We start from the raw sequence: 27,881 nt of genomic DNA on the forward strand, positions 1-27,881 counted from the left end.
TTTTTGTCTTGTTTCAGTCCAAATATCTACAAATTCTCAAATCTAGATGTATTTTTGTCTTGTTTCAGTCCAAATATCTACAAATTCTTAAATCTAGATGTATTTTTGTCTTGTTTCAATCCAAATATCTAAAAATACTTAAATCTTGATGTATTTTTGTCTTATTTCAGTCCAAATATCTAAAAATTCTTAAATCTAGATGTATTTACTAGATGAGTAAAATGACATAAAATATTAAATCTTGATTTCAGGGGAAATAAAAAAAAAATAAGTGAGTTGTTGCTTAAAAAAAGCAAAATTATCTGCCAATGGGATCAGAAAAATAATCTTGTTTCTGTTTGAATTAACATTATTTTTCTGACCCCATTGGCAGATAATTTTGCTTTTTTTAAGTAAGCAACAACTCACTTAATTTTTGTTTATTTCCCCCTGAAATCAAGATTTAATATTTTATGTCATTTTACTCATCTAGTAAATACATCTATATTTAAGAATTTTTTGATATTTGCTGGAAACAAGACAAAAATACTAAATAAGTAAACCATTTTCTTGCAGTGTAACACAGCGCTCAATGTTAGTTATCTATATCTTGCTACACAACCATACAAAAGTCTGGGGTCGGTCCAATTTTCTTTTTTTAAAAAGACATTAATACTTTTATTCTGCGAGGATGCATTAAATTGTTCAAAAGAGACATTTATAATGTTCTAATGCAGTTCTTTTTAACTCATCTGTGCAACAAAGTATCACAGATTCTACAAAAATAAAAACTGTTTTCAACATTAATAATAATCATAAATGTTTCTTGAGCATCAAATCATCATATTATAGTGATTTCTGAAGGATCATGTGACACTGAAGACTGGAGTAATGATGCTGAAAATTCAGCTTTGGTCACAGGAATAAATTACACATAAAAAACAGTTATTTTAAATTCTCATAATATTTCACTGCATTTTTGATCACATAAATGCAGCCTTGCACATAAAAGACCCCAAACTTTTGAACAGTAGCAAATCGGTCTCATTAGTTATGCACAGAGTATGTTTCTGGCCTTCCAGTCCAATAAACAAACGGCCTCACGACTGGCACTAAGATTTGGTCCAAAAACGGTGATGGTGTGTCGCGAGATCTTCCCTTTAAGAGAAACTCTCGTCTCTTAACTCCCGTTTTGATTGTTTTGAATGCTGCTAACAAGTATATTCTTCTTATATTCTATAAGATGGTGATTTATTAATAGCCTGAACCCAGTCTGAATTGTTTACGCCCTTAAACCCCTGAGTGCTACGTTTCCTCTCGCGACTGACTAGCGGCCAGCTCATCTGCACTACTAACCAGCCCTCGACAAGCCGATAAAGCTAAGGCTAAGGCTCATAACTACCCTGCCCTCAACCCAAACACCCGCCCTAGACAAGCAGGGCATCCTTGGACAGTCCTCGGAAGCGGTTTCGTTTTCGGATTGTACTGAATGCTATTGTAATCTTGGTTTTAGTCAGATCTCGGTGGACTCGATCCTCTCCAGTCGGGTTGGAACGGGCCACGGCGGGGCGAGTTGGTGCATCTCCGGCATCTTCTTCTTCTCTTCCACCGGCGGGGTCGGAGATGTTAGCGATATTGACACGGAAACTGGCGCCTCTGGTAAAGCCAGAGCCGGAGCGGCCATTTTGGCTCCTAGCTTGTCCACGCGCTCCTCAAGCGCCTGGTTCTTCTGTAGCATCTCAACGTAGCTTAGCTGCAACTGCGCTTGGTACTTCAGCACGCGCTCTTTCTCGTCATGCCAGGTTTGGCGTTCCTGTGCGAATGTTAGTGCTTGACGTTCGCGCTGTTGGCGCTCGAGACGTAGCTCGCCCTGCAGTCGCTCTAGCTGACGGCGAAGGTCACCTGACTCCGCCCACTGGACCTTGGAGTCGTCGCTGAGGAGCCGATCGGGAGCCGGGAGCGCCGGGAGTGACATTGGCGGATCCGAAGGGGACATGAGATGCTCTCGGCTACGGGACGCCACCAGTTGCCCCATATCGGACAGACTGGGATCGCTGGGACGACTGGAGCTGCTGCCGAGTTCACCGAGGGCCTTCTTCAGACGCGTGACCTCCGACTCGAACGCGCTCAGCTTGTCCCGCAGCACTGTGACCTGAAGACAAGGTTAAACATATCAACAACATATCAAGAAAAAGTGGGGAAAATATGTAATAGCGATCTTTCTGATATAAATGGCAATTATGAATTAAAGGTGCAGTAAGAGATTTCTCAGAAACACTTTGAAATCAATCCAAACAGACACGCCCCTCCCTTCACTACTACGCCCCCAAATGCATGAACTCGCAATGCAAGTGGAAACGCCCCCTACAGCTGATTGGCTCACTCTCTCTCCTCCCCCATCCTGAGTGGAAACGCCCCCTACAGCTGATTGGATCACTCTCTCTCCTCCCCTATCAAGAGTGGACACGCCCCCTACTGCTGATTGGCTCACTCTCTCTCCTCCCCCATCATGTGTGGACACGCCCCTAAAGCTGATTGGCTCACGCTCTCTCCTCCCACATCATGAGTTGACACGCCCCTACTGCTGATTGGCTCTCTTTCTCTCCTCCCCGATCAAGAGTGGACACACCCCCTACTGCTGATTGGCTCACCCTCTCTCCTCCCCCATCATGAGTGGACACGCCCCCTACTGCTGATTGGTTCTCTCTCCTCCCCGATCAAGAGTGGACACACCCCCTACTGCTGATTGGCTCACTCTCTCTCCTCCCCCATCATGTAGATACGCCCCCTGCTTCTGATTGGCTCTCTCTCTCCTCCCCGATGAAGAGTGGACACACCCCCTTCTGCTGATTGGCTCACCCTCTCTCCTCCCCCATCATGTGTGGACACACCCCCTACTTCTGATTGGCTCAGTCTCTCTCCTCCTCCATCATGAGTGGACACGCCCCCTACTGCTGATTGGCTCTCTCTCCTCCCCGATCAAGAGTGGACACAGCCACTACTGCTGATTGGCTCACTCTCTCTCCTCCCCCATCATGTGGACACACCCCCTGCGTCTGATTGGCTCTCTCTCCTCCCCGATCAAGAGTGGACACACCCCCTACTACTGATTGGCTCACCCTCTCTCCTCCCCGATCAAGAGGGGACACACCCCCTAATGCTGATTGGCTCAGTCTCTCTCCTCCCCCATCATGAGTGGACACACCCCCTAATGCTGATTGACTCACTCTCTCTCCTCCATCATGTGTAGACATGCCCCCTACTATTGATTGGCTACAAGAGTGTTGTGCTGCTCGGTCCGATACAACATGTCAAGTAAATGTGGGTAAAATATCTAATTGCGATCTTTCTGATAAAAATAGCAATTATGATTTAAAGATGCAATAAGCGATTTCTTTTTAGACTTTGTCTTGACTAGGTTATTAAACAGCTAATAATATGTTTGCTAATGTTACACAAACAAGCTACCGACAGACGAACACTTGTGGTGTGTAGCTCGTCCTCGCAGTGCATGCTTTTCTTACTTAGTATTTTTGTCTTGTTTCCAGTCCAAATATCTAAAAATTCTTTAAGAGATTTTAATTGGGTGAGTTACTGCTTAAAACAAGCAAAATTATCCACCAATGGGGTCAGAAAAATAATCTTGTTTCTGTTTGAATTAACAATTTTTTTTACTCCATTGGCAGATAATTTAGCTTTTTTTAAGCAACAACATAATATCTAATGTTATTTTACTCATCTAGTAAATGCATCTTGATTTAAGAATTTTTTAGATATTTGGACTGGAAACAAGACAAAAATACTAAGAAAAGCATTTTTAGCAGTGTATGTCACACAAACAAGCCCCTGACAGACGTGCACTCTTGTGATGTGTGTGTACCTCGGCCAGCATGGCCTGCAGCTCGGCCTCGCAGCGCTCCAGCTCCAGGGTCTTGGTGCAGAACGACTCTTTCAGGCTGATCTCGTTCTCCTCTCTCTCTCTCAGCTGGGCGTTGAGCTCCTTCATTTGACCCCGCAGGGCCACCATCTCTCCGGCGCGCTGCGTCACCTCAGCCTGACTGTCCCGAAGCTGCTGCTTCAGCAGAGAGATCTCACCCGCCTTCTGACACACCTGCACACAGACACACACACATGCGCGCACACATACACACACGCATACACATGCATACACACACACACACACACGCACACACACCAACACACACACACAGATTTACTGACCAAAACAGTTTAGTAAAAGTCCCCCTGTGGTGAAAATCCAGCTTTTAATGTTGTTTATATGTCTATGTGGTGTTTTTAATATGATTTAAGACAAACCATGTGTAAATTCATTAGTCGACAGCATTGCTGAGTATTTTCTGCTTAAAACTGCAGTGAACCAAAGACAGTCTCAAAAACACGGTTTGAAATCGCTGGTGTTTCTGACGTCACAAACTACCTTGTAACCAATCAGATCAACGTGTGATCGTCAACGAGTGGATCTCTGAGTTAGTGAGTGAGTGGAGGCGGGGCTCATCTGCATATTCATAGAACCGCGCATACTAAATGTGGCAAGGGTGTCAAGTTACATTCAAGATATTTTAAGGTATGACGTATCTTTTTTTCAAGGAAAAAACGCTCATATATGTCATTTTGGTGTTTAAGGTCAGATGATTTTAAGGGATATAATATGAGGCAAAATATCCTCAAAATATTATATTTTTTTGAATGAAATGATACTCTAAATAAGAAACTAATACTGCGATTGGTGGCGGTAAATGCCTTGAGTGAGTCAATTAGTTCAAACGGCTGATTGATTCTGATGCTCCTCCAGTCTGGGCTGAATCGTTTTAATTGTTTTAAGCAAAATCACACTTAATTTTTATTTATTTCTCCAGAAAACAAGCTTTTTTTTTTGTCATTTTACTCAAGTAAAAATTTTGTTTGTCAAGATAAAACAAGATTTATTTATTTTTTGTCATTTTACTCATCTAGTAAATGCATCTTGTTTTAAGAATTTTTAGATATTTGGACTGGAAACAAGACATAAATACAGAGTAAGAAAAGCATTTTTTGCAGTGTACTCTTCAGACGGACCTCCCACTTGGTCTCCTCGAGTCTGGGCAGAATATCGGCCTGTTCCTTCCTGAAGTCCAAGCACTTCTTCTCCAGTTCTTCTCTCTGAGCAAGCAGGAGCGTCATCTCGTCCTGGAGCCGGCGCTTGTCCTGCTGGAGACGCCCGATCTGGGCCTGCAGTGCATGCTGGGAGCGCTGGGCCCGTCGGGTCACCTGCAGGGGCGCGGGAACATGCTTTAGGTTGGGGTGCTGGATTTATTTTGTTATATTTATATTGACTTCACTTCACAATTTACTGAATTTTCAGCATCGTAACTGGGTTGTTGTTGGGTTGTTTTTTTTGGGGGGGGGGGGGCAATCTACCCATCATAAAAGTGCATCTATTCATCATAAAAGTGCATCTATTCATCATAAAAGTGCATCTATCCATCATAAAAGTGCATCTATTCATCATAAAAGTGCATCTATTCTTCATAAAAGTGCATCTATCCATCATAAAAGTGCATCTATCCATCATAAAACTGCATCTATATTCATCATAAAAGTGTATCTATCCATCATAAAAGTGCATCTATCCATCATAAAAGTGCATCTATTCATCATAAAAGTGCATCTATCCATCATAAAAGTGCATCAAAAGTGCATCTATCCATCATAAAAGTGCATCTATCCATCATAAAAATGCATCTATCCATCATAAAAGTGCATCTATCCATCATAAAAATGCATCTATCCATCATAATAGTGCATCTATCCATCATAAAAGTGCATCTGTTCATCATAAAAGTGCATCTGTCCATCATAAAAGTGCATCTATCCATCATAAAAGTGCATCTATCCATCATAAAAGTGCATCTATCCATCATAATAGTGCATCTATCCATCATAAAAATGCATTTATCCATCATAATAGTGCATCTATCCATCATAAAAGTGCATCTATTCATCATAAAAGTGCATCTGTCCATCATAAAAATGCATCTATCCATCATAAAAGTGCATCTATCCATCATAAAAGTGCATCTATCCATCATAAAAATGCATCTATCCATCATAAAAGTGCATCTATCCATCATAAAAGTTTATCTATCATCATAAAAGTGCATCTATCCATCATAAAAGTGCATCAAAAGTGCATCTATCCATCATAAAAGTGCATCTATCCATCATAAAAATGCATCTATCCATCATAAAAGTGCATCTATTCATCATAAAAGTGCATCTATCCATCATAAATGTGCATCTATTCATCATAAAAGTGCATCTATCCATCATAAAAGTGCATCTATTCACCAAAAAGTGCATCTATTCATAAAAGTGCATCTATTCTTCATAAAAGTGCATCTATTCTTCATAAAAGTGCATCTATCCATCATAAAAGTGCATCTATCCATCATAAATGTGCATCTATTCATCATAAAAGTGCATCTATCCATCATAAAAGTGCATCTATTCACCAAAAAGTGCATCTATTCATAAAAGTGCATCTATTCTTCATAAAAGTGCATCTATTCTTCATAAAAGTGCATCTATCCATCATAAAAGTGCATCTATTCATCATAAAACTGCATCTATATTCATCATAAAAGTGTATCTATCCATCATAAAAGTGCATCTATCCATCATAAAAGTGCATCTATTCATCATAAAAGTGCATCTATCCATCATAAAAGTGCATCAAAAGTGCATCTATCCATCATAAAAGTGCATCTATCCATCATAAAAATGCATCTATCCATCATAAAAATGCATCTATCCATCATAAAAGTGCATCTATCCATCATAATAGTGCATCTATCCATCATAAAAATGCATCTATCCATCATAATAGTGCATCTATCCATCATAAAAGTGCATCTGTTCATCATAAAAGTGCATCTGTCCATCATAAAAGTGCATCTATCCATCATAAAAGTGCATCTATCCATCATAAAAGTGCATCTGTTCATCATAAAAGTGCATCTGTCCATCATAAAAGTGCATCTGTTCATCATAAAAGTGCATCTGTCCATCATAAAAGTGCATCTATCCATCATAAAAGTGCATCTATCCATCATAAAAGTGCATCTATCCATCATAAAAGTGCATCTGTTCATCATAAAAGTGCATCTGTCCATCATAAAAGTGCATCTATCCATCATAAAAGTGCATCTATCCATCATAAAAGTTTATCTATCATCATAAAAGTGCATCTATCCATCATAAAAGTTTATCTATCATCATAAAAGTGCATCTATCCATCATAAAAGTGCATCAAAAGTGCATCTATCCATCATAAAAGTGCATCTATCCATCATAAAAATGCATCTATCCATCATAAAAGTGCATCTATTCATCATAAAAGTGCATCTATCCATCATAAATGTGCATCTATTCATCATAAAAGTGCATCTATCCATAAAAGTGCATCTATTCACCAAAAAGTGCATCTATTCATAAAAGTGCATCTATTCTTCATAAAAGTGCATCTATTCTTCATAAAAGTGCATCTATCCATCATAAAAGTGCATCTATTCTTCATAAAAGTGCATCTATTCTTCATAAAAGTGCATCTATATTCATCATAAAAGTGCATCTCTCCATCATAAAAGTTTATCTACCCATCATAAAAGTGCATCTATTCATCATAAAAGTGCATCTATTCTTCATAAAAGTGCATCTATTCTTCATAAAAGTGCATCTATCCATCATAAAAGTGCATCTATTCATCATAAAAGTTTATCTATTCTTCATAAAAGTGCATCTATATTCATCATAAAAGTGCATCTATTCATCATAAAAGTGCATCTATTCATCATAAAAGTGCATCTATCCATCATAAAAGTGCATCTATCCATCATAAAAGTGCATCTATTCTTCATAAAAGTGCATCTATATTCATCATAAAAGTGCATCTATTCTTCATAAAAGTGCATCTATATCCATCATAAAAGTGCATCTATTCATCATAAAAGTGCATCTATTCTTCATAAAAGTGCATCTATATTCATCATAAAAGTGCATCTATTCTTCATAAAAGTGCATCTATATCCATCATAAAAGTGCATCTATTCTTCATAAAAGTGCATCTATATTCATCATAAAAGTGCATCTATTCATCATAAAAGTGCATCTATTCATCATAAAAGTGCATCTATCCATCATAAAAGTGCATCTATCCATCATAAAAGTGCATCTATCCATCATAAAAGTGGAACTATCCATCATAAAAGTGCATCTATTCTTCATAAAAGTGCATCTATATCCATCATAAAAGTGCATCTATTCTTCATAAAAGTGCATCTATATTAATCATAAAAGTGCATCTATCCATCATAAAAGTGCATCTATTCTTCATAAAAGTGCATCTATATTCATCATAAAAGTGCATCTCTCCATCATAAAAGTGCATCTATTCTTCATAAAAGTGCATCTATATTCATCATAAAAGTGCATCTATCCATCATAAAAGTGCATCTATTCTTCATAAAAGTGCATCTATATTCATCATAAAAGTGCATCTATCCATCATAAAAGTGCATCTATTCTTCATAAAAGTGCATCTATATTCATCATAAAAGTGCATCTATTCTTCATAAAAGTGCATCTATATCCATCATAAAAGTGCATCTATTCATCATAAAAGTGCATCTATTCATCATAAAAGTGCATCTATCCATCATAAAAGTGCATCTATTCTTCATAAAAGTGCATCTATATTCTTCATAAAAGTGCATCTATATTCATCATAAAAGTGCATCTATATCCATCATAAAAGTGCATCTATTCTTCATAAAAGTGCATCTATATTCATCATAAAAGTGCATCTATCCATCATAAAAGTGCATCTATTCTTCATAAAAGTGCATCTATATTCATCATAAAAGTGCATCTATCCATCATAAAAGTGCATCTATTCTTCATAAAAGTGCATCTATATTCATCATAAAAGTGCATCTATTCTTCATAAAAGTGCATCTATATCCATCATAAAAGTGCATCTATTCATCATAAAAGTGCATCTATTCATCATAAAAGTGCATCTATTCTTCATAAAAGTGCATCTATATTCATCATAAAAGTGCATCTATTCTTCATAAAAGTGCATCTATATCCATCATAAAAGTGCATCTATTCTTCATAAAAGTGCATCTATATTCATCATAAAAGTGCATCTATTCATCATAAAAGTGCATCTATTCATCATAAAAGTGCATCTATATTCTTCATAAAAGTGCATCTATATTCATCATAAAAGTGCATCTATTCATCATAAAAGTGCATCTATTCATCATAAAAGTGCATCTATTCATCATAAAAGTGCATCTATTCTTCATAAAAGTGCATCTATTCATTATAAAAGTGCATCTATTCATCATAAAAGTGCATCTATCCATCATAAAAGTGCATCTATATTCATCATAAAAGTGCATCTATTCATCATAAAAGTGCATCTATTCATCATAAAAGTGCATCTATTCTTCATAAAAGTGCATCTATTCTTCATAAAAGTGCATCTATCCATCATAAAAGTGCATCTATCCATCATAAAAGTGCATCTATTCATCATAAAAGTGCATCTATTCTTCATAAAAGTGCATCTATATTCATCATAAAAGTGCATCTCTCCATCATAAAAGTTTATCTACCCATCATAAAAGTGCATCTATTCATCATAAAAGTGCATCTATTCATCATAAAAGTGCATCTATTCTTCATAAAAGTGCATCTATCCATCATAAAAGTGCATCTATCCATCATAAAAGTGCATCTATTCATCATAAAAGTTTATCTATCCATCATAAAAGTGCATCTATCAATCATAAAAGTTTATCTACCCATCATAAAAGTGCATCTATCCATCATAAAAGTGCATCTATCCATCATAAAAGTGCATCTATCCATCATAAAAGTGCATCAAAAGTGCATCTATCCATCATAAAAGTGCATCTATCCATCATAAAAATGCATCTATCCATCATAAAAGTGCATCTATTCATCATAAAAGTGCATCCGTCCATCATAAAAGTGCATCAAAAGTGCATCTATCCATCATAAAAGTGCATCTATCCATCATAAAAGTGCATCAAAAGTGCATCTATCCATCATAAAAGTGCATCTATCCATCATAAAAATGCATCTATCCATCATAAAAGTGCATCTATTCATCATAAAAGTGCATCTATCCATCATAAAAGTCAAGTCAAGTCAAGTCACCTTTATTTATATAGCGCTTTTTACAATACAGATTGTATCAAAGCAGCTTCACAGTGATAACATGAAAATAATATAACAGAGTTTGTTTCTAAAAGAAAATTGAGTCAACGTCCACCTTAACTAAGGCAGATCAATAATATTATTGAATATTAAATCATAAAAGTGCATCTATCCATCCATCATAAAAGTGCATCTATCCATCATAAAAGTGTAAATCGGTGCGTAGGCCGTCTGCCGGAAATATATTTAGTTTTAAATATGGATAGTTTTCTTACACGAACGCATTGCCTCCTTCAGAACGCCTATATTAAACCGCCAGAGCCTGTGGAGCACATTAATCATGAGTATATGCACATTAATCATGAGTATATGCACATTAATCATGAGTATATGCACATTAATCATGAGTATATACACTTTAATCATGAGTATATGCACTTTAATCATGAACTTATGCACTTTAATCATGAGTATATGCACATTAATCATGAGTATATGCACTTTAATCATGAGTATATGCACATTAATCATGAGTATATGCACTTTAATCATGAGTATATGCACATTAATCATGAGTATATGCACATTAATAATGAGTATATGCACTGTTTTAATCATGAGTATATGCACATTAATCATGAGTATATGCACTTTAATCATGAGTAAATGCACTTTAATCATGAGCAGTGTTGGGAGTAACGCGTTACAAAAGTAATGCATTACAGTAACATATTACGTTTTGCTGTAACGCAGTAGTGTAAGGCATTACTAATCAATTTTCAGTAATATTTTACTCGGTACATGTTTGGTAAGGCTTGCGTTACAACAGACTTTTAGTTTTAATTGTAAAAAAAAAAACAGCAAGACCGCCAGACATTAACGAATGAAAGATGCAAGTAGGCTAAATTACCTGTTCGTGGTCAGTCAATAGCCGCGTGTGGTGTCCAAGTCTGTAATTAAAGACTAAATGGCAGCGTCTGATATATATTTGTAAAGCGATTTATTTTTTACAGGAGTGCCGTGAGGATGATTTCGGCCTCTGTGCTCACGCTGGCCGGAGGAAAAGCGGCTAATGGTGAAGATGGCATGAAGAAGACTAGGCCTACATTCGCGAGATGGACGTATGCGCATTAGGCTATTCGTTCTGTGTTTTCTTTCTAAACAGTTAGGCTATGTTTATGTGTTATTTTTCATGTTTTCATCACGCAATCATGTTTTTGATGCCGTTGTGACGCGTTCATGTAAGGGCGGCGGCGCTGCCGATAAAGCACCTAAAAGCTGTCACAAAGAACCGGCAAAAACAATGATTATGAATATGTCAAATATAGCAAGGAGACATGTTGATTGTTTATTAATAAAGTCAAGATGAAGTTGACGATGCTGACTCGCGATCTTCGCAGTAGGCTAGTGGATGCACCAGAGAGAAATGCACATTTCATTTCATAAGCAGAGAGCAGTCTGTTTTCTTTCGTTTTAAATTGTTCTGTTTACAAGTAGACATTTCAATATAGATATATTTTTCAGGTCCGTACAATTAATACAAAACGAAATTCACTTTAAAGAAAGGCTTCGTGTCTTCTGTGTAAGGTGTCTGTGAAAGTTTTAAAGCAGTCTTTTAGTGCCGCTTCAGAGCGGTCGCGTCCGTAACGGAGAACTGTCACGTCTGTAAAATTGTTTTTTCCTCATAAATGCGAACACGAAAAATAAAATAAAATGAATATTTTATGTTCTGTGGAGAGCCAACCCTTCTTCATTAGATTTGCGCAGTGTAATTCACAGAATTACACAAAAAAAAATCGTTGCCTCCTAAAAGTTAAAGATTTTTTTTGTCACACATGACTGTCGATTTCCCTAATATTACATATAAAACGCATGTGTAGACTGATAGTTTTCTAATGTCTGGACTCGTTTCTGGGAGGAGCCTATGGATAAACAGACGTTTCAATATTTTGGTATTAATGCATTTTCTGAGAATTTTATATAATTATATAAGTTTTGACTGCAAGTCTGCAAATGTCATGTCCATAACGCTGGAATTCCCAAATTTTAAATAATTTATCCTCAACTAGTTTTGTGGTGTAGGTCTACATATTTTATAATGTTAAGTTAACTTCAAATAATACTAATAGTAATTTAAAGATGTGGTAGCATTGGATCTGGACGGGAAGGATAACGCTGGGAGTTGGAAGGGGTGTGTTGCGATTCTGCAGGTTCCTGGATCTGAGTGTCGCGATTTCGGTTTCATATCGCATATCGTTACAGCCCTAGTCATTTTAGAATGTTAAGTTCTACTTCTGTATAGTTATTTTGGTGAAAGTAACTCAAAAGTAATACAGGAGTAATGTAAGGCATTACAATTCTGAGACAGTAATATTGTAAGGTAATGAATTACTTTTAAATAACAGTAACAAGTAATATATAATGTATTACAGTTTGGAAGTAACTTGCACAACACTGATCATGAGTATATGCACTTTAATCATGAGTATATGCACTTTAATTATGAGTATATACACTTTAATCATGAGTATATGCACTTTAATCATGAACTTATGCACTTTAATCATGGGTATATGCACTTTAATCATGAGTATATGCACTGTTTTAATCATGAGTATATGCACTGTTTTAATCATGAGTATATATGCACTTTAATCATGAGTATATGCACTTTAATCAAGAGTATATGCACTTCAATCAAGAGTATATGCACTTTAATCAAGAGTATATGCACTTTAATCATGAATGTATGCACTTTAATCATGAGTATATGCACTTTAATCATGAGTATATGCACTTTAATCATGTATATGCACTTTAATCATGAATATATGCACTTTAATCATGAGTATATGCACTTTAATCATGAGTATATGCACTTTAATCATGAATATATGCACTTTAATCATGAATATATATACTTTAATCATGAGTATATGCACTTTTAATCAAGAGTATATGCACTTTAATCATGAGTATATGCACTTTAATCATGAATATAGGCACTTTAATCATGAGTATATGCACTTTAATCATGAGTATATGCACTTTAATCATGTATATGCACTTTAATCATGAATATATGCACTTTAATCATGAATATATGCACTTTAATCATGAGTATATGCACTTTAATCATGAATATAGGCACTTTAATCATGAGTATATGCACTTTAATCATGATTATATGCACTTTAATCATGATTATATGCACTTTAATCATGATTATATGCACTTTAATCACGAGTATATGCACTTTAATCATGAGTATATGCACTTTAATCATGAGTATATGCACTTTAATCATGAGTATATACACTTTAATCATGAGTATATGCACTTTAATCATGAACTTATGCACTTTAATCATGGGTATATGCACTTTAATCATGAGTATATGCACTTTAATCATGAGTATATGCACTTTAATCATGATAAGATGCACTTTAATCGTGAGTATATGCACTTTAATCGTGAGTATATGCACTTTAATCGTGAGTATATGCACTTTAATCATGAGTATATGCACTTTAATCATGAGTATATGCACTTTAATCATGAGTATATACACTTAAATCATGAGTATATGCACTTTAATCATGAACTTATGCACTTTAATCATGAGTATATGCACTTTAATCATGAGTATATGCACTTTAATCATGAGTATATGCACTTTAATCATTAGTATTTGCACTTTAATCATGAGTATATGCACTTTAATCATGATTAGATGCACTTTAATCGTGAGTATATGCACTTTAATCATGATTAGATGCACTTTAATCATGAGTATATGCACTTCAATCATGAGTATATGCACTTTAATCATGAGTATATGCACTTTAATCATAAGTATATGCACTTTAATCATAAGTATATGCACTTTAATCATGAGTATATGCACTTTAATCATGAGTATATGCACTTTAATCATGAGTATATGCACTTCAATCATGAGTATATGCACTTCAATCATGAGTATATGCACTTTAATCATGAGTATATGCACTTTAATCATGAGTATATGCACTTTAATCATGAGTATATGCACTTTAATCATGAGTATATGTACTTTAATCATAAGTATATGCACTTTAATCATGAGTATATGTACTTTAATCATGAGTATATGCACTTTAATCATGAGTATATGCACTTTAATCATGAGTATATGTACTTTAATCATGAGTATATGCACTTTAATCATGAGTATATGCACTTTTATCATGGATAGATGCACTGTTATGGACTTCAAAACAGAAACAGCCATTCACTGCCATTATAAAGCTTGGAAGAGCCAGGACATATTTTAATATAACTCAGATTGTATTCGTCTGAAAGAAGAAAGTCATATACACCTAGGATGACTTGAGGGAGAGTAAATCATGGGCTAATTAACATTTTTGGGTGAACTTTCCCTTTAAAGTGTTTATTACAACTAAATTAGTTAATGCTAAAAATGAATGAATGTAAATGAAGCAAAATTTGCGTTGCGTTTACAATGGTGTGGTCACCTGTTGCAGCCGGCCGGCGTAGTTCTGCCTCAGATCCTCCATCTCTCGTTCCCACACGCGCTGCTTCTCCTCGAACACCTGAGCGATGGCCGCCTCGCTCTGGTCCAGGTTACGCCGCATGTGGATCACCTGAGACGACGACAAAACACACCACAACACACTCTTCATTTCAGGCATAGGTGCATTCTCAAATGTCATGTGTCAGATTCATAACGCAACACATGCATCATCTGGTTTACTGACACTGACATTTGAAGGAAACCTCAGGATCTGTCCTGAAGTTTGTTAAAGCTACAACAGCATACAATTGCATGTAGTTTACGTGCATATACAATGTTTATTAACTTATTGGCAACTTCTTGGAACAATAAATACAGATTTGATTATAGCCATAAAAATGGCGGTTTAATTTATAATCAAACAATATTTCCCTGCTAAACAAAAGTATTTTTTTTTAAATGTTGCATTCATTGACTTGCATAGATTTACCTTCACACATTTATATGAATGCAATTCATCCAATGAAAAAATATTCAATGGTCTATGCAAAAGAAAATTTAGAATATTAAATAAGTAAAAATTCAATGGTGTCGGCAAAAATAAAAAGGATAAATAAATAATTATCAAATGGTGTATTAAAATTAAATAAATAAATAATTAAAATATTCAATGGTGTATACAAATTAATTAAATTAAATAGAATAAATGAAAAAATAAAATAACATATCCAATGTGTATGCAAAATAAAATAAATAAAATAATTGTTCTGTAAAGCACTTTGTTTTTTTTGTAAATGTGCTATATAAATAAAATTGAAATAAATAAAAAAATAGAAAAAATTATTTTTATACATACATATATATATATATATATATATATGTAAATACATTTTAATTAAAATTGAAAAAAGGGGAAAAAAAAAAAAATATATATATATATATATATGCATACAATTAAATAACTGTAAAAGCAAACACCATTTCTCCAGTTCCAACATTAAAATGTCAAGTTTTGTAATCTTGATTTTTGTCATTGATTATAAACAGTTTCTAGAGGTGACAAAAGACAGTGTAAAAATAAGTTTTGGCAAGTACAGTAAACCTCACTCTGTCATTCGGCAAACACTTTTATTCAAAGCAACTTTAAATAAAGACTGAATTTAACTTGCCATTTAGCCTCAGTGGAAAATAGCCACTGTGCATGCAAAATAAAATAAATATTCAATGTATACAAAATTAAAGAATATGAGTGAATGAATGAATATATAAATAAAGAGTGAAATGTAAATAGCCATTTAGCCTTAAAATAAATACCATAAATATCCAATGGTGTATACAAATGTAATACATTAAATAAATTAAATATTCAATGGTGTATCAAAAATTTAATATTCAATGGTGCATTCAAAATTAAAGAAATTAATGAATGAATATATAAATAAAGACTGAATTAAACTTGCCATTTAGCCTTAAAATAAATAAAATATCCAATGGTGTAAACAAATTAAATATTCAATGGAAATAAAAAATTAAAGAAAAATGAATGAATGAATGAATGAATATACATTAAAAAAAAGAGTAAAATTAATTTATCATATAAAAGTTGTCACCTCACTCACTTCTTCATCACAATCAGTCATTCAGCAGACACTTTTATTCAAAGCTACTTTAAATAAAGAGTGAATTTAACTCAAATTTAATAAATTAAATCAATTAAATATTCAATAGTGTATACAAACAAATGCAAATGAATGAATGAATGTATAAATAGAGTAAAATGTAACTTGCCATTTAGCCTTAAAATAAATAAAATAAATATCCAATGGTGTATACAAATTTAATAAATTAAATATTCAATGGTGTATCCAAAATGAAAGAAAATTAATGAATGAATGAACGAATACATAAATAAAGACTTTCCATGTAGGCTGGATGTAAAAGGATCATATAAAGGTTGTGTCACCTTACTCACTTCTTGCTCTCGCTCCCACAGCCGGTCCTCGAGGTCCTGGATGACGTCGTCAGAGTTCGGGGAGGGTCTCAGGGGCCCGGGGCCGTCGCTCATGTGACTGAGGCGCTGGTATGAGGACGAGCTCTTCCCCGAGGACGAGCGCCCGCTGTCCGACGCGCTGAGCCCGTTCTGGAAGCCCGGTTTATCCGGGACGCCGGTGCCGAGCCGGTTGATGTGGCTGGTGGAGGCGCTGAGGGGCCCGAGAGCCGGAGCCGGACCGTAACCGGACCCGGTGTACGTGGGAAGGCTTGTGAGAGAGTTCCTCCCGGAGTCCGAGAGGCCCGGGCCCGTGTGTGTTCCCCGGCTGCCGGGACTGTCCTGGTTCGGACCCGGTTCGGACCCGCCAGCGCCGACACCACTCGGACCCGGAGCCGAGCCGGAGCCCGTCTGAAGGGGACACACCAGGTTCTGCATGGAGTGAAAGCTCTTCGGCACCACGGGTTTGAAGGCCGACGGACGCACCAGAGAGTCACTGGTCTGAGAAGACAAACCACAGAAACGGAAGCATGAAATACACAATTAATATTTTACTATTATTTATATAATTATGTTCTTTCTTGTTTTCCAGCACAAACATCTACACATCATCGCGTGAGGGTCTAAAATGTTGTTGTTTTTTCTTCAATGAAGTGTACCGTTTTAGTTCGATAATGTTTTATATTTAATATTTTGTATTTTATGGTACTAAATTATATTTACGCTGTATTTATAAAACATTAACTTTTTGAGCATAGACCTGAAAGTTTAAACTGTGGTAAATCTTGAATGCTTTAGAGCGACAGACTGAAGTTTGATCTCTTTTCAAACACGACACTTGGCAGATTATTGCTGAAGAGAAAAAAAGTTATAAAAAGTGAACGTAAAAAAAGTTACAGAATTTTACGTTTATTGTTATGAAAAATGTGCAAAAATACTATTTTCAATTTTTACATTTTTTAAACTGAGATAATCAAAGCTATAAATCTAAACAAGTTGTGTTTTGGACATGTGAGCTGATATCTCAGTAAATGAGCGTTCAGTGAGATGTTGTTCGGCTGCAGTACCAAACGCTTCCACTAGAGGAAACTCTCTCATTCATTTCCAAAACTGCAGTGAACCAAAGACAGTCTCAAAAACACGCTTTGAAATCGCTGGTGTTTCTGACGTCACAAACTACCTTGTAACCAATCAGATCAACGTGTGATAGTCAACGAGTGGATCTCTGAGCTGAGTGAGTGAGTGAGTGGAGGCGGGGCTCATTTGCATATTCATAGAACCGCGCATACTAAATGAGGCAAGGGTGTCGAGTTACATTCAAGATATTTTAAGGCATTTTTATAACGTTTAAATATGTAATTTTGGTGATCAAAGATGATAAAAATTATAAAGGAAAGAACATTATAGAGTTAAACCGGTGTTTCTACCTGTGCATGCTCGAGTTTTTGACGATCACACGTTGATCTGATTGGTTACAAGGTAGTTTGTGACGTCAGAAACACCAGCGATTTCAAAGCGTGTTTTTGAGACTGTCTTTGGTTCACTGCAGTTTTAAGCAGAAAATACTCAGCAATGCTGTTGATAGAACCGCGTATACTACATGTTTTTTTTTTTTAAGGAAAAAACATTTAAATAAGTCATTTTGGTGATTAAAGGAATACAATTCTAAAGAGCGTTAGTACCTGTGCATGCTCGAGTTTCCCAGAGACGGGCAGTATGTTGGGAGGATTGTGGTTATCAGGTTTGGTTTTGCTCTTGTCCTTGTGCAGCGTTGGAGCTTGATGATTCCTGTCATTGTTCAACACGACGTTGTTCCCGCACAGATCCAGACTCTCCCCGCGCCGGTGCCCGTCTCTGCGCGCCCCGTTAGCGAACACCGCGTTGGTCACGAGCCTCTCGCCGTTGACCGTGTGCTGCCGGTTAGCGTTGCGAGCGTAATCCCTCTCGTCGGCGCAGACGCCTTTGGTCTTGGTGTTCGGGCCGGGGATTCGGTCGGCGCTGAAGCTTCGGTCGTCCAGGCGACGGCGGGTCGAGGCGGGGGCCGGGGCCGGGGCCGGTGCCAGCGGGCCGTTCGGGGTGGTACGGGTGCCAACGCTACGCATGGTGATGGGCCGTTGACTGGAGGCCCCGCTCCCTACGCTGCCCATGCCAGGAGCCTCGAGAGCTTCACTCCACTGCCCACACACACGGGCATGAAGGAGACGGGAGCCGGGTCACACACACTGCAACACAAACACACCAGCAGACGTTACATGCACCCCAGATTTACAGTCAAACCAAGAATTATCGAGAGAGGACACTATATTTTGCTATCGTCACTTACATAAATGAACTATAGTGTCCTCTCACCATATTTGGTGTCTGATTCATTTTTGGTCCCAAATTTTTTTTGTATGAAGAACTTTTGGGTTTAATATCTCACAGCTTACTATAGTTCATTTATGTAAGTGTGGAGAGCAAAATAAAGTTAACTGTGACAGTGAACCCTTATTGTACACTTTAACTTGACCTTGTTTTGCTGAATTTTTTCTTCTTTAATTGTTTGCCTGCAGTGTCTTGTTTTATAAAATAAGAGAAAAAAAATATTTGTAGTGTAAGATTTACAGTCAAACCAAAAATTATTCAGACACCAGTAATATTATTTTTTTACTAGTGTGTGCAGGACACTATAGTTCATTTATGTAAGTGAGGAGAGCAAAATAAAGTAAACTGTGACATATTATACCCAAAAAAATCTTCATACAGTGACTACCAGTCAAATTTATTAAAATTTGGGATCAAAAATTATTCAGAAACTTTGACCGGAGCATGTTTTGCTGAAGTGTTTGCTAATACAAGCTTTTTACACCACAGCGCTAACATTTAGTCTCAGAAGAAGAATAGTAGTAGACAGAAGAATGTTAGAGGTAGATCAGAATTAAATTAATATTATGCTGACCATTCAAGAAAAGGAAATATAGCTGTGAATAAACGACATACGTGCGTCCATTGAGAATTAGAAAAGCAGAACTGCTTCCTCCTCATGTTAAACGTTTATTAGACCTCCTTAAAAACCCCGACTGCAAGTTCTCATGCCAACAAATAAAAGAAAAACCCTGTAAAGAGCTTCTCCAGCTAAGAGTCTCGAGAGGTGCATGTAAACATCAATACGGATCTGTTTCAGCGAAACTGCACCCTGATTAATATGTTATCTGGAGTTAAACATTAACCAGTCACACAGATAATCTGACGTGATTCTGATGTGTGATCGTGGTTGTAAATCATGCAGTGCAAACTTGGCAGAGTTTACATTCAGCTTAATGTGACATCCGTTTCGAAATGGCAAAAAATCACAGTAAATCATTGAAATTTCCGATTCTGATCTTGGCCGCTTACATTAGTGAATTTTTCTTTTTTGTGTGCAATTCATGTGATACTTATGTCAATCAAACTGAACATGCATCATAACTGCAATATTTGATTTGCTCTTAGTCTTCATCATCTCACACATTAGTTGTGGTAAACGGAAGCACAAGCATGTTTGCTTGACGAGTGAGAACCAATGACGTTCATTCTCGTGTTACGCATCACGTTTGAGCTTCAGCAAGAACCAATGAGGTTCATTCTCGTGTTACGCAGCACGTTTGAGCTACTGCAAGAACCAATGATGTTCATTCTCGTGTTACGCATCACGTTTGAGCTTCTGCAAGAACCAATGATGTTCATTCTCGTGTTACGCGTCACGTTTGAGCTTCAGCAAGAACCACTGAGGTTCATTCTTGTGTTACGCAGCACGTTTGAGCTTCAGCAAGAACCAATGAGGTTCATTCTCGTGTTACGCATCACATTTGAGCTTCAGCAAGAACCAATGAGGTTCATTCTCGTATTAGGCATCACGTTTGAGCTTCTGCAAGAACCAATGAGGTTCATTCTCGTGTTACGCATCACATTTGAGCTTCAGCAAGAACCAATGAGGTTAATTCTCGTGTTACGCATCACGTTTGAGCTTCAGCAAGAACCAATGATGTTCATTCTCGTGTTACGCATCACGTTTGAGCTTCAGCAAGAACCAATGATGTTCATTCTCGTGTTAAGCAGCACGTTTGAGCTTCTGCAAGAACCAATGAGGTTAATTCTCGTGTTACGCATCACGTTTGAGCTTCAGCAAGAACCAATGATGTTCATTCTCGTGTTACGCATCACGTTTGAGCTTCAGCAAGAACCAATGATGTTCATTCTCGTGTTAAGCAGCACGTTTGAGCTTCAGCAAGAACCAATGATGTTCATTCTCGTGTTACGCAGCACGTTTGAGCTTCAGCAAGAACCAATGAGGTTCATTCCCGTGTTACGCATCACATTTGAACTTCAGCAAGAACCAATGATGTTCATTCTCGTGTTACGCATCACGTTTGAGCTTCTGCAAGAACCAATGATGTTCATTCTCGTGTTACGCAGCACGTTTGAGCTTCAGCAAGAACCAATGAGGTTCATTCTCGTGCTACGCATCACATTTGAACTTCGGCAAGAACCAATGATGTTCATTCTCGTGTTACGCATCACGTTTGAGCTTCAGCAAGAACCAATGAGGTTCATTATCGTGTTACGCAGCACGTTTGAGCTTCAGCAAGAGCCAATGAGGTTCATTCTCGTGTTACGCATCACGTTTGAACTTCAGCAAGAACCAATGAGGTTCATTCTCGTGTTACGCAGCACGTTTGAGCTTCAGCCAGAACCAATGAGGTTCATTCTCGTGTTACGCATCATGTATGAGCTTCTGCAAGAAGCAATGAGGTTCATTCTTGTGTTACGCGTCACGTTTGAGCTTCAGCAAGAACCAATGAGGTTCATTCTCGTGTTACGCATCACATATGAACTTCTGCAAGAACCAATCAGGCTCATTCTCGTGTTACGCATCACGTTTGAACTTCAGCAAGAACCAATGAGGTTCATTCTCGTGTTACGCATCACATATGAACTTCAGCAAGAACCAATGAGGTTCATTCTCGTGTTACGCATCACATATGAACTTCAGCAAGAACCAATGAGGTTCATTCTCGTGTTACGCATCACATATGAACTTCTGCAAGAACCAATCAGGCTCATTCTCGTGTTACGCATCACGTTTGAGCTTCAGCCAGAACCAATGAGGTTCATTCTCGTGTTACGCATCACATATGAACTTCAGCAAGAACCAATGAGGTTCATTCTCGTGTTACGCATCACGTTTGAACTTCAGCAAGAACCAATGAGGTTCATTCTCGTGTTACGCAGCACGTTTGAGCTTCAGCCAGAACCAATGAGGTTCATTCTCGTGTTACGCATCATGTATGAGCTTCTGCAAGAAGCAATGAGGTTCATTCTTGTGTTACGCATCACGTTTGAGCTTCTGCAAGAACCAATGATGTTCATTCTCGGTTTACGCAGCACGTATGAGCTTCTGCAAGAACCAATGAGGTTCATTCTTGTGTTACGCAGCACGTTTGAGCTTCAGCAAGAACCAATGAGGTTCATTCTCGTGTTACGCAGCACGTTTGAGCTTCAGCAAGAACCAATGAGGTTCATTCGCGTGTTACGCATCACGTTTGAGCTTCTGCAAGAACCAATGAGGTTCATTCTCGTGATACGCAGCACGTATGAGCTTCTGCAAGAACCAATGAGGTTCATTCTTGTGTTACGCAGCACGTTTGAGCTTCAGCAAGAACCAATGAGGTTCATTCTCGTGTTACGCATCACGTTTGAGCTTCAGCAAGAACCAATGAGGTTCATTCTTGTGTTACGCAGCACGTTTGAGCTTCAGCAAGAACCAATGAGGTTCATTCGCGTGTTACGCATCACGTTTGAGCTTCTGCAAGAACCAATGATGTTCATTCTCGTGTTACGCAGCACGTATGAGCTTCTGCAAGAACCAATGAGGTTCATTCTTGTGTTACGCGTCACGTTTGAGCTTCAGCAAGAACCAATGAGGTTCATTCTCGTGATACGCGCCACGTTTGAGCTTCAGCAAGAACCAGTGAGGTTCATTCTCGTGTTACGCATCACGTTTGAGCTTCTGCAAGAACCAATGAGGTTCATTCTCGTTTTACGCATCACGTTTGAGCTTCAGCAAGAACCAATGATGTTCATTCTCGTGTTACGCGACACGTTTGAGCTTCAGCAAGAACCAATGAGGTTCATTCTCGTGTTACGCATCACGTTTGAACTTCAGCAAGAACCAATGAGGTTCATTCTCGTGTTACGCATCACGTTTGAGCTTCAGCAAGAACCAATGATGTTCATTCTCGTGTTACGCAGCACGTTTGAGCTTCAGCAAGAACCAATGATGTTCATTCTCGTGTTACGCATCACGTTTGAGCTTCTGCAAGAACCAATGATGTTCATTCTCGTGGTACGCAGCACGTATGAGCTTCTTCAAGAACCAATGAGGTTCATTCTCGTGATACGCGCCACGTTTGAGCTTCAGCAAGAACCAGTGAGGTTCATTCTCGTGTTACGCATCACGTTTGAGCTTCTGCAAGAACCAATGAGGTTCATTCTCGTTTTACGCATCACGTTTGAGCTTCTGCAAGAACCAGTGAGGTTCATTCTCGTGTTACGCATCACGTTTGAGCTTCTGCAAGAACCAGTGAGGTTCATTCTCGTGTTACGCATCACGTTTGAGCTTCTGCAAGAACCAGTGAGGTTCATTCTCGTGTTACGCATCACGTTTGAACTTCAGCAAGAACCAATGAGGTTCATTCTCGTGTTACGCATCACGTTTGAGCTTCAGCAAGAACCAATGATGTTCATTCTCGTGTTACGCAGCACGTTTGAGCTTCAGCAAGAACCAATGATGTTCATTCTCGTGTTACGCATCACGTTTGAGCTTCTGCAAGAACCAATGATGTTCATTCTCGTGGTACGCAGCACGTATGAGCTTCTTCAAGAACCAATGAGGTTCATTCTCGTGATACGCGCCACGTTTGAGCTTCAGCAAGAACCAGTGAGGTTCATTCTCGTGTTACGCATCACGTTTGAGCTTCTGCAAGAACCAATGAGGTTCATTCTCGTTTTACGCATCACGTTTGAGCTTCTGCAAGAACCAGTGAGGTTCATTCTCGTGTTACGCATCACGTTTGAGCTTCTGCAAGAACCAGTGAGGTTCATTCTCGTGTTACGCATCACGTTTGAGCTTCTGCAAGAACCAGTGAGGTTCATTCTCGTGTTACGCATCACGTTTGAGCTTCTGCAAGAACCAGTGAGGTTCATTCTTGTGTTACGCGTCACGTTTGAGCTTCAGCAAGAACCAGTGAGGTTCATTCTCGTGTTACGCATCACGTTTGAGCTTCTGCAAGAACCAATGAGGTTCATTCTCGTTTTACGCATCACGTTTGAGCTTCTGCAAGAACCAGTGAGGTTCATTCTCGTGTTACGCATCACGTTTGAGCTTCTGCAAGAACCAGTGAGGTTCATTCTTGTGTTACGCGTCACGTTTGAGCTTCAGCAAGAACCAATGAGGTTCATTCTTGTGTTACGCGTCACGTTTGAGCTTCAGCAAGAACCAATGAGGTTCATTCTTGTGTTACGCGTCACGTTTGAGCTTCAGCAAGAACCAATGAGGTTCATTCTTGTGTTACGCGTCACGTTTGTGCTTCAGCAAGAACCAATGAGGTTCATTCTCGTGTTACGCATCACGTTTGAGCTTCTGCAAGAACCAATGAGGTTCATTCTCGTTTTACGCATCACGTTTGAGCTTCTGCAAGAACCAGTGAGGTTCATTCTCGTGTTACGCATCACGTTTGAGCTTCTGCAAGAACCAGTGAGGTTCATTCTCGTGTTACGCATCACGTTTGAGCTTCTGCAAGAACCAGTGAGGTTCATTCTCGTGTTACGCATCACGTTTGAACTTCTGCAAGAACCAATGAGGTTCATTCTTGTGTTACGCGTCACGTTTGAGCTTCTGCAAGAACCAGTGAGGTTCATTCTCGTGTTACGCATCACGTTTGAGCTTCTGCAAGAACCAATGAGGTTCATTCTTGTGTTACGCGTCACGTTTGAGCTTCAGCAAGAACCAATGATGTTCATTCTCGTGTTACGCAGCACGTATGAGCTTCTTCAAGAAATAATGAGGTTCATTCTCGTGATACGCGCCACGTTTGAGCTTCAGCAAGAACCAGTGAGGTTCATTCTCGTGTTACGCATCACGTTTGAGCTTCTGCAAGAACCAATGAGGTTCATTCTCGTTTTACGCATCACGTTTGAGCTTCAGCAAGAACCAATGATGTTCATTCTCGTGTTACGCAACACGTTTGAGCTTCAGCAAGAACCAATGAGGTTCATTCTCGTGTTACGCATCACGTTTGAGCTTCAGCAAGAACCAATGATGTTCATTCTCGTGTTACGCATCACGTTTGAGCTTCTGCAAGAACCAATGATGTTCATTCTCGTGGTCCGCAGCACGTTTGAGCTTCAGCCAGAACCAATGAGGTTCATTCTCGTGTTACGCGTCACATTTGAGCTTCAGCAAGAACCAATGAGGTTCATTCTCGTGTTACGCGTCACGTTTGAGCTTCAGCAAGAACCAATGAGGTTCATTCTCGTGTTACGCATCACGTTTGAGCTTCTGCAAGAACCAATGATGTTCATTCTCGTGTTACGCATCACGTTTGAGCTTCTGCAAGAACCAATGAGGTTCATTCTTGTGTTACGCGTCACGTTTGAGCTTCAGCAAGAACCAATGATGTTCATTCTCGTGTTACGCAGCACGTATGAGCTTCTTCAAGAAATAATGAGGTTCATTCTCGTGATACGCGCCACGTTTGAGCTTCAGCAAGAACCAGTGAGGTTCATTCTCGTGTTACGCATCACGTTTGAGCTTCTGCAAGAACCAATGAGGTTCATTCTCGTTTTACGCATCACGTTTGAGCTTCAGCAAGAACCAATGATGTTCATTCTCGTGTTACGCGACACGTTTGAGCTTCAGCAAGAACCAATGAGGTTCATTCTCGTGTTACGCATCACGTTTGAGCTTCAGCAAGAACCAATGATGTTCATTCTCGTGTTACGCATCACGTTTGAGCTTCTGCAAGAACCAATGATGTTCATTCTCGTGGTACGCAGCACGTTTGAGCTTCAGCCAGAACCAATGAGGTTCATTCTCGTGTTACGCGTCACATTTGAGCTTCAGCAAGAACCAATGAGGTTCATTCTCGTGTTACGCGTCACGTTTGAGCTTCAGCAAGAACCAATGAGGTTCATTCTCGTGTTACGCATCACGTTTGAGCTTCTGCAAGAACCAATGATGTTCATTCTCGTGTTACGCAGCACGTATGAGCTTCTGCAAGAACCAATGAGGTTCATTCTTGTGTTACGCGTCACGTTTGAGCTTCAGCAAGAACCAATGAGGTTCATTCTCGTGATACGCGCCACGTTTGAGCTTCAGCAAGAACCAGTGAGGTTCATTCTCGTGTTACGCGTCACGTTTGAGCTTCAGCAAGAACCAATGAGGTTCATTTTCGTGTTACGCATCACTTATGAGCTTCAGCAAGAACCAATGAGGTTCATTCTCGTGTTACGCATCACATATGAACTTCTGCAAGAACCAATCAGGCTCATTCTCGTGTTAAGCAGCACGTTTGAGCTTCAGCAAGAACCAATGAGGTTCACTCTCGTGTTACGCAGCACGTTTGAGCTTCAGCAAGAACCAATGAGGTTCACTCTCGTGTTACACATCACGTATGAGCTTCAGCAAGAACCAATGCGGTTCATTCTCGTGTTACGCAGCACGTTTGAGCTTCTGCAGGAACCACTGAGGTTCATTCTCGTTTTATGCATCAAGTTTGAGCTTCAGCAAGAACCAATGATGTTCATTCTCGTGTTACGCGACACGTTTGAGCTTCAGCAAGAACCAATGAGGTTCATTCTCGTGTTACGCATCACGTTTGAACTTCAGCAAGAACCAATGAGGTTCATTCTCGTGTTACGCATCACGTTTGAGCTTCAGCAAGAACCAATGATGTTCATTCTCGTGTTACGCAGCACGTTTGAGCTTCAGCAAGAACCAATGATGTTCATTCTCGTGTTACGCATCACGTTTGAGCTTCTGCAAGAACCAATGATGTTCATTCTCGTGTTACGCAGCACGTTTGAGCTTCTGCAAGAACCAATGATGTTCATTCTCGTGTTACGCAGCACGTTTGAGCTTCTGCAAGAACCAATGATGTTCATTCTCGTGTTACGCAGCACGTTTGAGCTTCAGCAAGAACCAATGATGTTCATTCTCGTGTTACGCAGCACGTTTGAGCTTCAGCAAGAACCAATGAGGTTCATTCTCGTGTTACGCATCACGTTTGAGCTTCTGCAAGAACCAATGATGTTCATTCTCGTGTTACGCATAACGTTTGAGCTTCAGCAAGAACCAATGATGTTCATTCTCGTGGTACGCAGCACGTTTGATCTTCAGCAAGAACCAATGATGTTCATTCTCGTGTTACGCATCACGTTTGAGCTTCTGCAGGAACCAATGATGTTCATTCTCGTGTTACGCGACACGTTTGAGCTTCAGCAAGAACCAATGAGGTTCATTCTCGTGTTACGCATCACATTTGAACTTCAGCAAGAACCAATGAGGTTCATTCTCGTTTTACGCATCACGTTTGAGCTTCAGCAAGAACCAATGATGTTCATTCTCGTGTTACGCGACACGTTTGAGCTTCAGCAAGAACCAATGAGGTTCATTCTCGTGTTACGCATCACGTTTGAGCTTCAGTAAGAACCAATGATGTTCATTCTCGTGTTACGCAGCACGTTTGAGCTTCAGCAAGAACCAATGATGTTCATTCTCGTGTTACGCATCACGTTTGAGCTTCTGCAAGAACCAATGAGGTTCATTCTCGTGTTACGCATCACGTATGAGCTTCAGCAAGAACCAATGATGTTCATTCTCGTGTTACGCATCACGTATGAACTTCTGCAAGAACCAATGAGGCTCATTCTCGTGTTACGCGCCACGTTTGAGCTTCAGCAAGAACCAATGAGGCTCATTCTCGTGTTACGCATCACGTATGAACTTCAGCAAGAACCAATGAGGCTCATTCTCGTGTTACGCATCACGTATGAACTTCTGCAAGAACCAATGAGGCTCATTCTCGTGTTACGCATCACGTTTGAGCTTCAGCAAGAACCAATGAGGTT

The 27,881-nt window shown here is 38.7% G+C and overlaps 1 protein-coding gene across 4 annotated transcripts in view; it reads right to left on the minus strand.

The window, feature by feature from the left end:
• Nucleotides 1–27,881, minus strand: part of lzts3a (leucine zipper, putative tumor suppressor family member 3a) — a 30,930-nt gene continuing 3,049 nt past the window's right edge. For 2 of the 4 annotated variants that reach the window (XM_077222488.1, XM_077222486.1), the window contains exons 2-7: nt 18,416–18,955; nt 16,710–17,234; nt 14,748–14,876; nt 5,056–5,247; nt 3,860–4,090; nt 1–2,131 (exon numbers count right to left, since the gene is read on the minus strand). In XM_077222488.1, the coding sequence (XP_077078603.1) occupies nt 1,493–2,131; nt 3,860–4,090; nt 5,056–5,247; nt 14,748–14,876; nt 16,710–17,234; nt 18,416–18,880 (2,181 nt within the window). In that variant the 5' untranslated portion in view covers nt 18,881–18,955 and the 3' untranslated portion in view covers nt 1–1,492. Of the gene's footprint in view, nt 2,132–3,859; nt 4,091–5,055; nt 5,248–14,747; nt 14,877–16,709; nt 17,235–18,415; nt 18,956–19,712; nt 19,875–27,881 lie in introns of those variants that run through there. The other 2 variants (XM_077222487.1, XM_077222489.1) reach the window with 2 other exon arrangements.

The sequence above is a fragment of the Siphateles boraxobius genome, unplaced genomic scaffold, assembly GCF_051911475.1.
Source record: "Siphateles boraxobius isolate OS27281-9 unplaced genomic scaffold, OSU_SipBor_1 120, whole genome shotgun sequence".
Classification (NCBI taxonomy): Eukaryota; Metazoa; Chordata; class Actinopteri; order Cypriniformes; family Leuciscidae; genus Siphateles; species Siphateles boraxobius.